Consider the following 18,149-nt stretch of genomic DNA (forward strand, 5'->3'; position numbering starts at 1 on the left):
ATATTATTTATTTAATTTAAATAAAAAGCAATGTCAATTTTGTAAACAATTTGTTAAGTTAATTTAATAATATATGTATTTTTGAATCAAGTATTCATCTTTGTCTTCATTGGTAGTTTCCACATGCCTAAAACAACCTCAAGCTAAATCTAAAAGTTGATGGATAAATAAGAGCGCTTGAGAAATTGTGCAAGGCATACAGTAATAGTCCGAATAGTCGATTAATCGTTTCATTAATCGATAGATTAATCGATTATCAAATTAGTCGTTTGTTGCAGCCCTATTATCCCATGTATAAATAAAACGTGTTATTCAGCAACCCTTGCAATTTGGGATTTTATTTGTGGTTGGTAGACCTCGGTGAGCTGGTGGTCTCGAGTGAGGGAACAATGGAGATGGGCCGGAGCAGCGGGAGCGGTACTGCAGTCGCTTTACCGCACCGTTGTGACGAAAAGGGAGCTGAGCCAGAAGGCAAAGCTCTCTGTCTACCGGGCCATTTTCGTTCCTACCCTCACCTATGGTCATGAAGGATGGGTCATGACCGAAAGAACGAGATCGCGGATACAAGCGGCCGAGATGGGTTTTCTCCGCAGGGTGGCTGGTGTCTCCCTTAGGGATAAGGTGAGAAGTTCGGTCATCAGGGAGGGACTCGGAGTTGAACCGCTCCTCCTTCGCGTCGAAAGGAGCCAGTTGAGGTGGTTCGGGCACCTAGTTAGGATGCCACCCTAGGGTGGTGTTCCAGGCTGGGAGGAGACTGAGGGGTAGACCGAGGACCAGGCGGAGGGATTATATCTCTTCGCTGGTCTGGGAGCACCTTGGAATCCCCCAGTCAGAGCTGGATGATGTGGCCGGGGAAAGGGAAGTTTGGGGCTCTCTGCTGGAAGAGCTACTTCCGCGACCCGACCACGGATAAGTGGGAGAAGATGGATAGATGGAAAATGAACAATATAGATAAAACACTGTAGTCCTATGTTCCCAAATATAGTTAGATTCAGTATTTCTCAATAAGTGTGTTGCTGAAGTCTAACAAATGTGTTGAATATATTTACCTTCTCAGAGTTTCATTATTTATTTAATTCTTATACAATACAATACAACTTTATTTATAAATCACTTTAAACCTCCAGACCAAAGTGCTGTACAGGCAAATAGATAAAACAAAGCATACAAAAAAGTAACACAGCTCAGCTCACACACCATAAAACAAACAAAGTACAAGTAAAAACAAAAACAATTTAAATGCAAAAAAGCAACACTCTGAAAGATGTTGAAACACCAAATGTTAAAACGCTAAGGAGAAGAGGTGGGTTTTAAGAAGCGATTTAAAAGCAGGCAGTGTGGAGGCCTGTCTGATCTCCAGGGGCGGAGCGTTCCACAGTTTGGGAGCCGCTACAGAGAAGCAACGGTCCCCTCTGAGCTTTGACCTGGTTTTAGGCACATTCAGGAGCAGTTGGTCCGCTGACCTGAGAGGGCGGTTCGGCGTGTAATGCTGTAGCAGCTCAGCAAGGTATGGTGGGGTCATGCCATTTAGGGATTTAAAAGTAAATAAAATAATTTTAAAATGGATCCTAAAATAAATTGGCAGCCAGTGGAGAGAAGCTAAAACAGGGGAAATGTGGTTATACTTCCGTGTGCCAGTTAAGAGCCTTGCTGCAGCATTTTGCACCCGCTGCAGTCGTGCGAGGGAGGACCCACTGACCCCCATGTAGAGGGAGTTACAGTAGTCCAGCCGGGTGGTAACAAAGGCATGGATTACTGTCTCAAACTGCTGTCTGGAGAGAAAAGGTTTTACTCTGGCTAGCTGCCTCAGGTGATAAAAGCTTGTTTTTACCACCGACTTAATCTGACTCTCAAGTTTGAGTTCACGGTCCATTTTAATACCAAGGTTCGTAACGGTTTTAATCGTGTTTTATTTACATCCATGTTTGCTGTCCTTCAGTATTGGAGTATTTGCTTGCTGTGCTGCTTGTGTACAGAACTTTGCATGTGCATCAACAAGCGTTGCTCTATTAAACTACTGTACTACTACTATGCATGAACCCCTAAACTGTTGCATTTCCCCCTGTTTGATCATTCAATATTAAGTTTTTTTAGCATGAGCAAAATCTATGCAACAACAAAAACAAAACCTTCACCATAAAACATACACACACACACACACCAATCAAATGAGTCTCTGAAACAAACTGACGAGGTAGGAGGTTCGCCGTTACCGCTTCATCTGCTCACTCTTCCATGGCTGCTGCTCAGTATAGTCGGTTCTGCTCGATACACACACAAAGAAAAAAATCAGATTGTAAAAAAGTCTATAGGAAAATAATTGTACTTCTCACATAATTTATTACTTCAGGAAATATTTAACTGTTGTGATTATGGTCTCAATTATAGTTTAAAGTCTTCAATACAGAATGATGTTGGTTTCCTGTCTGATAATTAGCTGATCAGATTTGGCAATGTTGTGACATCACAACAGATGTTTGGGTTGTGCAACAGTTAGCCAATAACCAACCAAGGTAACACACGCCCACCTTATCACCTGAATCTCCTCTTAGAGCGCTATTATGTTTCTTTAACCAATCAATTCACAGAGGGGCGTGGCCAGCAGCAGCTCATTAGCATTTAAGCTACAGACACAGAATCAGCACTTTTGAAACAGGTCTGAAACAGAGGGGATTATGGCAAGAATGCATGATCTGTTTGGTACTTTGAGCCAAACAATTCAGAGACATGTTTTGTACAGTATATAACTGAGAACTATAATATAGTGTTGAAAAAGAGTATAATAGGGGACCTTTTAGGCATGGCTAACTTATGATTGACAGGTCGCTACCATGTCTGGTTTGGGTCTTTTCTGTGGTTTTGTCTAAACACATTAACCCTTTAAACAGTGGTAACAACACATGTTTTGTTATAAGATCATCCTACCTGTCGTGCTTTTCTTCTTGCTGTGGAGAAAATAAATGACAATCATTTTTTCAGGCATCAACAGTGGTGGAAAGAAATAGCCTGTCCTGCATTCATGTTTAAGTAAAAGTACAATAGTATGCAGAATGGTCCTTTTCAGAATAGTACATAATTATCACATTGATGGAATACGTTTATTGATGCGTTAATATGTTTATTCCTTTTGCCGCTAATAAAGGTAAGGCGGAGCTCATTTCAATGACTTTGTCTGAGGGACCCCACACTCACCTAAGTACAGGTAACACGGCACACACAGGGTGAGCAGCAGCGAGATGACAATGTAAAACATCCAGCCGGTTGGCTCTGAGGAGAAAACAGAAAACCAACATGACCTTTATATAAATGTATATACAGTCTATAGCGGTCAGACTTTACAACTACCACAAACCCTGGTAGACCCCACACACATATAACAACAAAGACTATCTAACTAACACTCCTGTTGTGCAATACTACTTATGTGCAATATATATATAGATAGATATATATACCGTAAATAGCTGTGCAATTTATACTACCATCTTTTATACTTTCACCTGGCTGCTATATCCCTTAACTGTTATTGGTACTGGATGTGTATCTTGTAAATTGTGTAATTTCTAGTTTTTTATCTTTATATTTTTTTTTATGCATGCTTCTTGAGAGATTTTAAGATATCTTTGGCTCTTTGCTGGAACAGGTGTACATTTCTCCTCTGTGGGACGAATAAAGGTATTCTGATGATAATAAACATGACTATTTTATTGGTTTTATATGTCCTACATATATTATGTAGCATTGTTGGAGGACTCTGGTACTTAAGATTGCCATTGCCATATCTATACTGTAGCTACTGTGCACATGACAATGAAGCCTTGAATTAAATATTGAATCTAGTGTTAGATATGCTCCTCTGCTGCTGTTCAGTGGTAGCTCACAGAACTGCAGTGTAATAGGTGTTACTCGTGTGTTACGGTCCTTTTGATGCTACATTATGGCAGAAGTCATAACAAATATTTTGGTCAATATTGACTGATTGAAAAATCGACATATTGTTAATTGAATTTGGTGAATAAGGTGGATTTTCTTGAATATATATTTATATACATACATTATTTATTTGAATATATATATATACACATGATGTGGAGATAAAATATATATACAAAACAATATGTATATGTTTGACAATGTACATATATGCACATATTTAAATAAATATATTGTATTTTGTTATGGATACAAAATATATATTTATTGAATAAAATAAATATATTTGTTGTTTTTTCATTAAAAAAGATATTTCTGGTGTAAGGGCACAACTGTAAAGAAAATGTGCGATACCCTGGATTAAAAACACAACTAAAATGAGTGTGAATAAAACAGAATGTGGCACAATGATCGTTATATCTGGATTATCTTCTTTTCAACATTTAATGGAAGCCAATATCATCATTACAAATAAACCTAATAAGCTTATTAACTCAGCCCTCCTCCACTCACCCTCCACAGTCAGGGTGAAGCTCTTTTTGATGGGCACCCTCAGGGACTTATGGGATACTCTGCATGTGAACTCCCTTCCTGAGTGCTTGAGTGCAGCCCGCAGGTAGAAGAAGGCCGTCAGCGAGTACGTCTTGTCGTTGTTGTGTTTGTGGCTGGACAGCAGAACGTTCTGGAGCTTCTCGGGGAGAGGAGGGCCCACCCTCTGACCCGCCACCGCCGGGTCCTGCATGTACCACTCGATCTCCACATCCAAAGGGTAGTAACTGTCTGCCTCACATGTCACCCTCTGCTCCCCGCCCTCCAGCAGCGTCAGAGTGGGTCCAACGTTGAGGGAGACCCTGGGAGCCTCTGAGGAGAGAATAAAGTCAGATCATCTCAGCAAAAGCGTTCCATTATGAATTTGACTCCAGCTGCCAATCTTGTGTGCAAAAGCAAGTATGTTTTAGGTGGTACAGTTACTTCAATAGAGTAGTGCAGGGATGACGTGATTTTATAGGCCGACTCGAAAGTTAGCATCGCAAGGGCTCCTTTGACAAAAAGCAATGGGATTTCCCTATTGGATTTAGGTGTATTGCATAAAATAAGATCTGAGGCAAATGCACGTTTATGATACTTAATACATTTTGTTTAGCAGAATAATCTTCATTATATTAAAGGTGGGGTAGGTCATTTTGGAGAAACCAGCTCGAGGGCGCTAGAATTTGAAAATACACGACACGCTTACAGAGCCCCTCCTCCAACACACACGAACGCGCACATGACCAATGAGGGCACGAGATAAGTTTGTGCACAGATGGAAGGCTGACAGGCAGGTAGGGCATCCAGTTATTTTAGTCGGGCCGGCTCATGATTGGTCGTGCTTTTTACAGCGCCACGGCTTCCACAGATGACATTTTTTTATGGATTTTTTGTCAAAGCACTTAAAGGAAGGCTCCAGTCATTAGATAGTTAATAAAAACTTCAGTATTTAGTGAAACATTATGTTTAAACCATACCCTGAAGAAATCAGCGATATTCCCCGGTAAATAATGATTTTATAGCTCTTTTTGATCAAAACCTGTATATTCCGTCAGGCAGCTGCCATTTTGGCCATTTTCAGTAGTCACATGATCCGAAAAACTAGGTTGTGACGTCATCTATGCGTTCACTTTGAAAACACACAAACAGCTCATTCGACAAAAACATGGCGGAGTATTTGAGTTTGGACTCGTCAGCCGAGGAAGAAGTTTTGAGCAATGTGGAGAGATTGGATGGGGGAATTCAGCCATACAGCCAAGTCAGGAGAACTGTCAGGAATCCAGGGACAGTGACGATGAGGATGAACAGCACGGTGATCTAGAGACGATCCCTTTACTCGTGCAATTGATTTCGGGGGGCGAGTAGGGAGACCTGTACATGAATGGTGTACTTGCGATCGGTGTGTAGCCATGGACAATCCTCTTATGAACGTATGTTGTCATGAGTTTGAAGAGCTTGAAAATAAACTGTTCACAGACGACTTGGATTACACAGGGAATTCGACACTGTGGTGTTAGAAAAAGTTGTATTGAGAACAGCACAGTCAAAGTGTCCGTTCAAAATCATTTCCGTTTAGCGCAATACCGCATCAGTTACGCAACTTGCGCCACTTATGTGACAGACAAAAGAGTATGTGACAGACAAGAATAGTCCATTCTAATGTCTAACACTTACGACCCGTCCACACAGCGACGTGCGTTGACGCTTGCCGGCGGGCGTGTCTGACACTCGACCAACAACCAATCACATGAATCTCCCGCCCCAGACACACAAGCACGCGGTTTGATTGGCTAGAGCTTGTACTGGCATATGATTTGATTGGCTGACGCCTCCGTCGAGGCGTCAAAAGTTGAACATTGCTCAACTTTTGAAGCGAGCAATGCCAGCAACGCCCCACGTCGCTTCCCAAAATGCAGTTCGGCTAAAAGTGACGTCACCCCATTCAAAGTGAATGGGCAGAAGCGTTGGAAGCTTCAATGCATGCCGCTGTGTGGACGGGCCGTTAATGTGGAGAAAGAGATGTCCTGTATGGGTTGATTGTGCGTTGATCTGTTGGTAATGCCTCGGGGTTCCGGTGGGCATGTAAACAAATGCATAATGCTGCGCTATACTTTGCGGCCTCACCCAGTTGCATAGCGACGCTTATTGTTTAGGTGTATTTTAATAAGCAGGTAGTCCTATCATTAGCTAGAAGAACTAGCTGGATCTGATCGATATGGAGCTCTGCATAATCACCTGCAGCGGTGAGCGGAACAAAACACACACTTCAGGTTAGAATATCACACATAGCTATTTTAATGACCTCTCAAACTACCTAAACTAGTTATAGATACGTTTAGTTTTACTGTCGGGTCACTCATTACTGATCCGCGAGCTGCATGATACTGACGGGCTGTCAGGAGAAGGAGAGAGCGCTCCGTTTATTATTCCCGCGTTATTATAAGTTACTGTACACTTTTGAATAGTTCATCTACTATGATTAGTTTGTTTAATATCGAATCATATCAATTTGTTTTAAAGCACAATAAATAACAAAGAAGACCTTTGACCGGCACTTTTCTCATTTTGTCCGGAAGATTTCAACTTTAACGGACATGTTGACCGACGAGAAAATATTCTAACGGGAACTCTGGCACATATGTCAATTTGTCCTCGACACCAAACGCATAGTTCACGTCACTTCCGGTCAAATAAGTCATGTGACTCGTCAAAATGGCGCCGCCCACAGGGTTGATGTTATTTCGGTAATTAATCAGCTTAAAATCACTGATAACGTCATCGGATAAAAAAAAAAAAAAAAGACTGGCAGAGACTGGTCTGTTTTATCGGATGATAATTATTTAAAAATGCGTGTCATGAGGATTGCCTCCCTTTAAGATATTCATTGCTATCGGGACGTTAAGAGCATTCCATGGAATATAACAAAAAGTGTATCTCGAGCCGGTTTCTCAAACTTACCTACCCCACCTTTAACACCAATTTGTGATTTTTGAAGCATAAAGCAATCGCCAGAAGTAAAAAGCTAACGTCATGCTATTCACAAACTACTGTACATCAGGGTCGCATGGCTGCACATCACCACCGCTAAGCTAAAGGAGGACTCGGGTCAGCGTGATGATGTTTAGTAGTCTCATTTAGTCACTGATTAGCAACCGCCGTTTTCAAGACACATAGCTTTCATAATTCATGAGTTGAGTATTTTATTTTCTGAAGTATTTTATGTTTTAGAACATAACTGGAAAATATTGTAAGCTAGCCAAAACCTTATGTGATGTTTCTAACTACAAAGTAACACAATAAAAACGTTGACTTCGAGAGGATAAATCGGGTTTTAGGACTCATTCTTGCACCACTGAATTCAGTGTCAATACCATGTTTGTACATTTAATATAAACTGGTGTGAATACAACTGTTAGCTTAGCACATCACTTGAAACAGCTAGCCTAGAAGAAACATACAAGCAAAGCAGGCAGCACAGGTATTTCATTGTAACTTAGTTTTGTCTGTCACTGTAAATCCCCTCTCTTCTTAAGTCATTGTCACATTGTTTTTATTATTATATATATTATTTATCCCTGTGACAAAAACAGTCCAAAACAGGCTTCCCTACCAATTACTACGGTGACGTCAGTGCTTTCAATGAAAAGTTTAAATATTTGACACTCGAAGCGCTCGGAAGGGACACACAAAAAAAGTGAAGCACTCGGTGGCCGCTACCGACGGCATGGATTGGAATCATTGAATCATCATTGGAATCAATTTTAAAAGAATGCTGGCAAGTTGCAAGTTTTCTTATTTCTGAAACAGATACTCTTTAACTATGAAAGGTAACTCACATTATTAATAGCCCAGAAATGTCAGTCTGGTCTGATCCTCTCTTTGACTCTTCCTTACCTTCGATTTGCAGAACAATATCCGTACTGACGAGCAGTGGAAGCACGGACACTGAACAGATGTACGTCCCTTCACTGCTCAACTTGGTGAAGGGAAGGGTATAGGAAGCGTCCCCGTCTGCCAGGCTCCTATGTAGGACCCCGGACCCCTTGCTCTGTACTGAGCGGCTGCTGTGACTGAAGAGGCTGGTTCTCTCTCCACGTTGCTGCAGGAGCCACTCCACATCGAAGTTTGGTCCATGGTGGTCGACAGCAAACTGGCAGTGGAGCTTCTGTTTGGAGCCCAGGCCTGCTCTCACTGATGGAGTTAGTGTTTTCATTACCATGGCAGCTATGGACACGGAAGAGACAAGACACAGGCACACAGAGACACACTTAGTTCTTAAACATGAAAACTGGCCAGAACTACATTTCAATATGGAACTGACCTTAAATTAGGAGTTAAAAGTGTTATAACTTGCGTATCTTCAAGGTAACAAAATAATCAAAAAACTAAGATAATGTTTGATGATTTGGAGTAAATGGGGACAACGTTTAACTTCAGCAAAACCTTATCAACACAGTACTAATCCTGGAGTTCACTGCAATAATTCTTTAGAGTAATTTTGAATTAATTAATTGCGGCCCCCGTTCACTTCCACTCACAAGACTTTTTCTCTGATTGTGGATTCGCTTTTACCGAGAAGACATGCAATAAGAACAACATTTCCCTAAGGATTTGAAGGTAACAATAATAATTAATATCTGTGTATGTGCCTCTACTGTGACATGTTTACATGCTTTAATGTTCAGAAAGCTCTTGATTTTTCTCATTCTGCCTGTGCTTCAACACCTCTTTTCACCCTCTTTCTGAAACCAGAGCCCAGCATCCTCTGATTGGTTAGCTGGCATGCTCTGTTGCGATTGGTCAACCGCTTAAATATGTCCCGTCCCTTAGCTTATCACGTGCATGTGTTGTAGTGCTAGCCTATAGAAATGTTGCGGGTAAAGTTTTTCTTTAACTGTGTGAAAACTCCACCTTTTGAGTGGTTGCTAACATGACGTTTCGATCTCATAAGATCCATGAGAGTGTCCTATAAACATCATTACCATGATGACAAACTTGATGAATAAAGTTGTACCAAAACTTTCACTTGTGAATTTACAATACAAGGTTGTATCCCAAAATGATTGAATAGAAATAAATGTGTTGAGTGTTACTTGTTGTGACGAGCATCTCTCTGTCCCCGATGGGAGTCCAGCTGTTGTAGTCCTGCTGTCCCGGGGCTGCTGTGTCCGATGGGTGTCTGAGGAAGCCTGTAATTCTGAACAGGCCGTTGGTGTGTTTCAGGGTGCAGATGAACCAGTGGTTGTACTCCCGGGCCCCCAGCACTGGCCAGCGAACATGGATGCCCGCTGTGCTGTACCTACGCAGCTCACACTCCAACTGCTCCGCCTCCACTCCCTCCAAGTATCGCCGCAGGTCCAATTTAGAGACTACAACACAAAAGATTACATTAGAAAACAATAGATGTTAGTCTGTAACTCAATCGGCTGCAGGTCTTACCAGTAATCAGGAAAGTGATTCCATGTGGATTAACAGCAGCATCTCCTTTTAGACCAAACTGCAGCAGGGCCTCTCTGTGGATGAGCTGAGTGTCCGTGTGACCCTCTTCATTCTTAAACACGTGTTCATCAGTGAACTGACAGGGCAGCCATGACACCTGATGGACACACTGCACACCTGAGAGACACAGAGGGAGTCAGTGTAGTTTACAAACATATAGTACAGTATAATGTAGTGATATACTCAGGCTTGGGGAGTAAAGAATTTCATGTACCAGGATTCACGACACAAAACAAAAAAGGGTTACAATGTTACCTTAAATGTTTTAAATGAAGAAACAATATATTGTTTTTTACACTTCAAAATTATTAGAACACCAAGAGGTGAACGTCTCGATAGAGCCTAACTGTATGTATTAAACAAAATCAAAGCATTTCTTATTTGCTAAGGTTTTTATTCATGCCTTTTAAACTGTAGTATGTGTTCATGTGTTTCATTGTTTGTCTATGAATTTGTTGGAGGAAAGCTTTAAAGAATCGCTGTGCAGAGGACATATTTTTTTTAATCAAAGTATCTTGGTTTCTTCCTTTTTAAGTTGACATTGTTCTGTTGTCTTACATAATACATTTGCACAAAGCCAATCTATTGTGTTTTTCTTTTCTCGTCTTTATATGCATTGCGATTGATATTAAAGTACTCCAAAAAGTATGTTTTATTGCGATCCGTAGATTAGGGTACATATACCGGTATATCTATTTTTTTATAGGTAACTAGTAATTGTAACGGGATTACAATTTGAAAGTGACCCTCCCAACCCTGGATATACTACCGTATTACAGAGATTTGAGTAGGCCTACAGTATATTGCAAAATAACAAAATAAAATACAGTGTAGTTGTATGATTCAGGCTACTAAATATGGTGCCTCTTGCATAGTATATTACAGCACAGTTTTGTATGGTGTTTAAATCGTATACACTAGTATATTTAATTCTAGAACAGTACAATATAATACACTATAATGCAGAGTAGTATAGTGTAGCACAGTATAGTATAGTATAACACATTTAACTATTGTACAGTGTTCAACAGTAGAGTGCAGTATAGTGTATTTTTATCGAGTGACCTACAATTTGTGCCATAACCATGACGATACAAACTCAGAACAGACAGAAAGTATATTCACTTGGGCTAAACGATTTTAGGTACTTTTTCCGGGGTCTAAAAGTCAGATGTATATAGAAGTTAAAATGCTAAGTCATTTGTCTAAATTTAACTGAAATTTGCTCACCACACCTCCCAGCTTGCAAATTGCCCTCAACTGAAACAACTGCCTCTCTGAAGAACCAGCACCTTACCGTGGTGGAGAGGTTTGTGTGCCCTGATTAACCTGGGGGCTGTGATGTCTGGCACCTTGTGTTCCTGGTAGGGTCTCCCATGGCAAATTGGTCTCAGGCAAGGGGCCAGACTAAGATTGGTTCAAAAGACCTCATGAAAGAAGACACAAGGAGTGAGGATGCCCGGCCCGGAGGAAGCCCGGGGTCCCCTTCTGGAGCCAGGCCCAGAAGGAGGACTCGTCGGCGAGCGTCTGGTGGCCGGGCTTGCCACAGAGCATGGCACAGCCCGAAAAGGCAACACCTCCGCTTCTCCGTCCCACGGGAAACAGCGATGGGGTCGGGTGCGCTGCCAGAAGGGTGGCAGTGAAAGCCAACGGAAGGAGCCCGAGCTTGTGCGGGAGGTGGAGCGTTACCAGTTGGATCTGGTTGGGCTCACCTCTACGCAGAGCGTCGGCTCTGGAACCTTACTTCTGGATATGGGTTGGACTCTATTCTTCTCCAAAGTTGCCCAAGTTGTGAGGATACTCACAATCTCCCGGTTGGGTGCTTCTTTGTTGGAGTTTACCCCATCGAGAGGGTCGCCTCCCCTGCGGGTTATGGGGGGGAAAACTCTGACTGTTGTGTGTGCTTATGCACCCAACAGCAGTTCAGAGTATTCGGCCTTCTTGGAGACCCTGGAAAGAGTCCTGTATGGGGCTCCTGAAGGGGACTCTTTAATCTTAATGGGAGACTTCAACGCACATGTGGGCAATGATGGAGACACATGGAGGGGCGTGATTGGGAGGAACGGCCGCCCTGATCTGAACCGGAGTGGTGGTTTGTTACTGGACTTCTGTGCTATGGATTGGCCATAACAAACACCATGTTCGAACATAAGGATGCTCATAAGTGTACGTGGTACCAGAGCACCCTAGGCAGAAGGTCCATGATCGATTTCGTTATCGTATCATCGGACCTGAGGCCGTATGTTTTGGACACTCGGGTAAAGAGAGGGGCGGAGTTGTCAACTGATCACTATCTGGTGGTGAATTGGGTCGAGTGGCGGGGGAAGCCTCTGGACAGACCTGGTTCGGGCACCTAGTAAGGATGCCACCTGGGCGCCTCCCTAGGGAGGTGTTCCGGGCACGTCCAGCTGGGAAGAGACCGAGGGGTAGACCTAGGACCAGGTGGAGGGATTATATCTCTTCGCTGGCCTGGGAGCGCCTTGGGATCCCCCAGTCAGAGCTGGTTGATGTGGCCAGGGAAAGGAAAGTTTGGGGCTCTCTGCTGGAACTGCTACCTCCGCGTCTCGACCACGGATAAGCAGGAGAAGATGGATGGATGGATAGATGAAACAAATGCCTGTTAACAGGTTTAACTAGGGATTTTTAGTGCTTGCTGTCCAAAACACCCAAACTAAAGTTCAAAATGGAAAGCTTGAAATTAGGTTTAACCTTAGCAGAATTGGCAACAATTCACAACAACAGAGTTCAACAGAAGAATGCTTTTGAAGCTATACACGTATTTCAGGCAGTCAAAAAGTCAGATTTCTCCAGAAGTCAAAATATACTATACTGGTAGTGGGTAGTTGACAAATAAGGGTGACACAGTATTTTTTAAAACAAAGTTCTAATGAGGATTACAATTGTATGAAATCCTAATGATCAAATGCTGAAGTCTTTTAAACTGCTAGTGTTCTGTGGATTTTTTGTATAATTTCATTATTTTTTAAGCTTTTATAATAGCTTCAGCCACAATGTGTCCTGCGGTGTGAAATGTCACTATGATAACATTTAAATATTTAACTATTATTAATTTAAAGTACAAATCAGGTATGTTTAAAGTTTAAGAAGTACTCTTTCAGAAGGATCATTACAATTCTGCATATGATTATTTTTCACAGCTGTTTTTTTATTCGATTATTCACATGTGCCATCTTTTATCACTCACTCTAGTGGAAATATACTGAAACATGAAAAAAACCCTGATGAAAATATCTGCTTTCTTTTTGATAGTTAAATTGTGCAATGTTTTCACATGCACATAATAATTAAAGTTAGTTAACATTAGGAAAAGTGATGTCAAACCACAGGACATGCTCAGGACGAGATGAGACGTATGGACATTGTATGATTTGTCAAATGTATTAAGTGCTTTTTTAACAAACAAATCAATTGCCATTTTAACTTAACATTTAACAAAATGTAAATAAAATATTGTTTCTTAGAGAATGAATTGTAACTAGAGTAGAAGAATGTATAGCAGTTTAGTTAACTGTTAGTATTATATATTAGTCATGTGTAATATGGTAAAATACAATTAGTAGGCTACAGTACAGTACTTCGTAGTAGTATAGTAATTTCATTCATGTTTTATGGGCTAATTAACAAGCCAAAATATGTTAAAAAAAGCGAAAGAAAATAACTTACCTGCACAAAGATACAAGAAACTCAATATCTTTAAGATTAAATACATGATTATTTATTCGTAGAAATATCTACTTGCTGCTCGAGCACAACAACGACTTCTCTATAGTACAAATATACTTTCACTTTCATTTCACTGTAATATAACTTGCTTTGCCTGCGGCCTGCCTCCCACATCACGTGTTAGGCAGATTGAATATCACTGACGACGAATGTTGCATGTTTGTTTTTCAATTTTGCCCCAAAACAAAAAAACGGAAATTCAGCTGGTGTTTTCGTTTTTCTGTTCTTACTGTTAAAACCATACATTTATGGTTAAAACAAGTATACCACTCAATGTTTCGATTCGTTTCCATATAAGGGTGGGTCTCCAGTGCCTCCTTGCTTCTGATTGGCTAGTTTGCGCTGTACTCTTCAAAATAAAGGTTCATAATATTTGCCTTTAGATATGGCGTGTTAACACAAATATATTGAATATATGCCTACATGCAAAACATACAGAAGACAGTCTGCCCGTGTGTGTGTGTGTGTGTGTGTGTGTGTGTGTGTGTGTGTGTGTGTGTGTGTGTGTGTGTGTGTGTGTGTGTGTGTGTGTGTGTCTGTCTGTCTGTCTGTCTTTGTGTCTGTCTGTCTGTCTGTCGCACGATCTGTCTATCTGCATGTCTGTCTTGCACTGTCAGCCATGATCTTATAAAGTATGAGTATAGTTTGATGTTACTGTTGAATTGACACTGCGGTCGTATTTCCCGTTCTCGAGCTGGGTTTTTTCTTCAAAACTTTATTAAAACAGCTTGGAGGTTGAGGATTGATATACTATTTAGAGTACTTTTATTGTGTGTTTTTTGAGTGATCCTCAGTCAAACTCTCCTCCTGAGTACAATAATGCATGTTTTCTACTATCTTTGATGAGGGATAACATATGTTTTGCCAGAAGTTCTTAATGAGGTTGATATTGTTGGACTCAGTAGCCTACTAATCAAACTACACCCACAAGTAATATGAAGTAGCCTATACTTTTACAGTGTAATTTGTGAGTAATCCTCTGTCAAAGTCACCTCCTGGGTACAATAATGCACGTTTTCTGCTATATTTAATAAGCGTAAGAGCAAAATGTCTTCACAATACTGATATTGTTGGACAGTGTATTTTAAGAGGATATGGTAGACATGATATCCAGTAGCGTGGCGTGGGGAAAAATGTAGGGGAAGCCCATTTTTTGGGTCGGGGGGTGGTCAATAACGTAACCAGATGAGTGATTACAGCGCCCGGTATCATTTTACACACATTGGTATCACACAGATGCAGGACTTGCACACGCCTGTTATCTAACCGACAGGTCCGCACGCGCTCTCCAGCTGAAACTCTCTCCTTATTAATTTAAGCATTTTACTTATTAATGTATGCAGACAATCACACAATCTATGTGATTTTTGGATTTACCGTGCCTCTCAATTGCCCGTGACAGGTTGGCAAGGTCGATGAATCCTGAAGTTGCCCAAGGATTGTTCAGGGAGCACGAATCCTTGTCAAAAAGAAGACATGGCCAGCAAATTAGACGCTGAAGTTTAGCGCTTCCAGTTAGCCACTCCGTGCGGACATAATTGTCCTCATTGAACGTCCGATTCTCTCCCTTTTCCTCTGCGTACACACAGCTCGAGTGCGGGCATTGGCCTGTCATCTGATTTAATTTGTAGTTGCTGCTGTAGCGGAAGTTTAGTAAAGTTATGTTTGATTAAGTACGCCAAATCTCCACCCTCCATAATACTTCATTTGCTTGATAATTTCTAACGGCGGTGATGACAGTTACAGTATTAAAACTGATGTTGATGTGATTTGATTGGATGGCAGTGTCCAATCAAATCGCCAGCCGCCAGCCGCCTCTGAAGGGAAGCAAGAGGCGGCTAGCTTCCCTTGGCATGGCCCTGACCAATCACAGGTTGGCAGGGGCATCACGTGGGCCTCATCTGATTGGTCAATCCCTCCATTTTTTTTCACCAAGGGAAGCTAGATTCGGCTGGCCTCCTCTCGCAACAGTGAGTGCAATCTACTGTTTCACCATAACATCTAGAGGGGCGCTGTTTGTTTCACTCTTTGTAAAATACTCAATGAGAATGGGGGAGAGCCGGGCCGGCAGCAACACACAGCAAAGGAGAATTATCGAAACAAAACAAAGTGTTTTTATTTATTTATTTAAATTATAACTACAATCCGAAAAAACAGGGGAAGCCTGGCTTCCCTTGGCCTCCGGGAGAAAACGCCACTGATGATATCAATACTATAGTTCCAGTCATTACTCCAGCAGCATTTTTACCTCTTGAAAGTCTAGCCTGGATAGCTGGTCTATCCTCCAGCAAAGTGACACACTCTGTCACTCTGGTTGGCCTCTTATGATGCTGTTGTCGTGAGTAAGCCCTCAATGTAATGGCCCACTTGCTGGCACCCAGCGCCATATATGCCGCGTTTCCACTGCAGCGGGTAGCTTGCTTTAAGCGTGCCGAGCCGTGCGGGGCCCGTTTTTGGTTGCGTTTCCACTTGGCCTAGTACCGGCTAGCGGGTCATAATTCACAGTTTTTCTGGCCCCATAAAATCGTGGTTCTAGGGCCAGGAACATCCAGGCTGGGTCGGGCTGAGTATGCTAAACCAGAGAGAGAATCGCTGGCAAGGGGGCTACAACTACAACAAGATGAACATATTTGACCGTGATTTAATTGTAATACACGTTTCAAAATGATGCCGAAGTAACAACATATTGATACCGGTTAGTAAAAACCATGAATTAATGCTTTGACAAGTCTGCAGACAGACGGCAGGCGAAAAACCCTTTTAAAATGCGTGTTTTCTAAATGGAGCTTGGCTAAGCTAACGTATTATATGCTCCGACCGTCCACACTCACAACAACGGCCTATACAGACATAAATAAACCAGCGACTGTATTCGCCATGACACAGGCAGTCTGTGGTTTGAACTTGTTTAATTTTTGTCTAGTTTCTGAACAGATATGAAGAGCTATGAGCTCTGAGTGCTAAGAGCTAACGACGGCTGTGTTGTTTTTCTGGGGCTCTCATTGAAGATGACGTCACGGCTCCGCCTACACTGCGTTACTATAGTAACTACCCCAGTTCCTAAACTGTAACGGACAGTGTTGCCAACTCCAGAGCCCTAGAGAGATAAGAGTTACGACACTCCCATAGACCTCCGTTGTAAAAAATGGCGGCGCCTACTTCCGGGGTAAGGACATCGAAATAGTTCAAAATATTGTCATTTGGGCGTTGAACCTCATTCACTTACATTACGGCGCGTCGATTAGTTCCAGAGGTAAGTTGCTGAAATATCGAACTCTTTTGAATTGTCAACTGTCTATATTGTATCAGAGGCCCTTTATGATGCGTATACTGGTCTTCATTTGTATATGCACAGCGTAATTATCTATATTTTATCTTGGTTGTTACAACCAATTTAGCTAGCATTGCCTGCTAGTTAGCTAGCGCGACTTCGTCAGCTTTGAAGGTAAGATTTCAGTAATGAATCGCTAGCAGCTTATATATCAATGATGCTGGGTAACTAACAAGCAGGATTTAGATTGATTATGTGTTTTTATTGTTATTTTGGTTTTTATCCGCTGAACCTGACCGTGTTAGCCATCCTTAGTCGGCTTTTTCTGTATGATATGACTTAACTGCTAGCACTAGTAGAAATTAGGTGGCGTTTGTGATAAATATTTCATTGAATTTTGGGATATACTAACATTTATTTATGTGACATGTTGACTGTACTTTGTTTTTTTTGGTACTGTTCCGTGTTAACTCATCTGTACTGTACAACTAGCCTAGCGCTACTTTTTAATGCTTGATGGCATGCTAGGATAGATTCCTTTGTATTGTAATATACACACTAGTTTAATGATTGTTCTTCAAAGGTATTATTCAGTCTTAAACAAATAATAGCCTACTGAATAGGCTACTCTACAGCAGTGAATGAAGGATGAACCTTTTAGCAACTATACTACGGACGTGACTGCCCTGGCAGTGACAGCAACATAGCCTGCTTGTGATACCACACTTTCCCCTCAACATATCGTTAAATAACGAAACTTATAAATAGTGCCAACCCATACAAAGTGTAACCACATCATGTAAATATGAAAGCAATCTTTAAAAAATAACAGCGTTGGTTTAATCTATGACTATTTTGACCATGTTTGTGCTGTTTTTGCCATAGAGAAGCATTGCAACGGAAGTGCGTTTTGAACTATCCCGGCATACATAAACCACGTGACCGGCTGGCGGCGACATCAAAGAGTGTCGTAACTCTTATCTCTCTAGGGCTCTGGCCAACTCCATAGTAAGGAAAGTAGCTATTGGCTGTCCGGAAAGTCACCAGAAGTCGCTAAATGACGTCATCGCCTAATTTGCATATCATGTAATGGCGGCTGTAGGAGAGAGCACGGTAGAGGGCAGAGGGGAGTACAAAAAACGTTCCCAACCCTTCAAGGATCAAATTCTGG

The 18,149-nt window shown here is 41.6% G+C and overlaps 1 protein-coding gene across 1 annotated transcript; it reads right to left on the bottom strand.

The window, feature by feature from the left end:
- Positions 1–1,128: 1,128 nt before the first annotated feature.
- LOC117562110 (tapasin-related protein-like) lies at positions 1,129–13,760 on the bottom strand. Its single transcript, XM_034239891.1, has 8 exons — positions 13,648–13,760; positions 9,904–10,080; positions 9,558–9,833; positions 8,359–8,688; positions 4,447–4,794; positions 3,193–3,267; positions 2,926–2,945; positions 1,129–2,261 (listed from the first exon to the last, which is right to left on the bottom strand). The coding sequence occupies exons 1-8, from the start codon at positions 13,691–13,693 to the stop codon at positions 2,247–2,249; spliced, it is 1,287 nt and encodes a 428-aa protein (XP_034095782.1). The 5' UTR covers positions 13,694–13,760; the 3' UTR covers positions 1,129–2,246.
- Between the last annotated feature and the right edge of the window lie 4,389 nt (positions 13,761–18,149).

This window comes from Gymnodraco acuticeps, unplaced genomic scaffold (genome assembly GCF_902827175.1).
Source record: "Gymnodraco acuticeps unplaced genomic scaffold, fGymAcu1.1, whole genome shotgun sequence".
Lineage (NCBI taxonomy): Eukaryota > Metazoa > Chordata > Actinopteri > Perciformes > Bathydraconidae > Gymnodraco > Gymnodraco acuticeps.

Bases quoted from the DNA above. Each gene is read 5' to 3' on its own strand.
- LOC117562110 (XM_034239891.1), bottom strand. From the start codon at position 13,693: ATGTATTTAATCTTAAAGATATTGAGTTTCTTGTATCTTTGTGCAG. The intron at 9,834-9,903 runs GTAAGACCTGCA...TTTGTGTTGTAG, and splicing joins AATCACTTTCCTGATTACTG to TCTCTAAATTGGACCTGCGG. The intron at 3,268-4,446 runs GTGAGTGGAGGA...TTTTCTCCTCAG, and splicing joins CTTCACCCTGACTGTGGAGG to AGCCAACCGGCTGGATGTTT.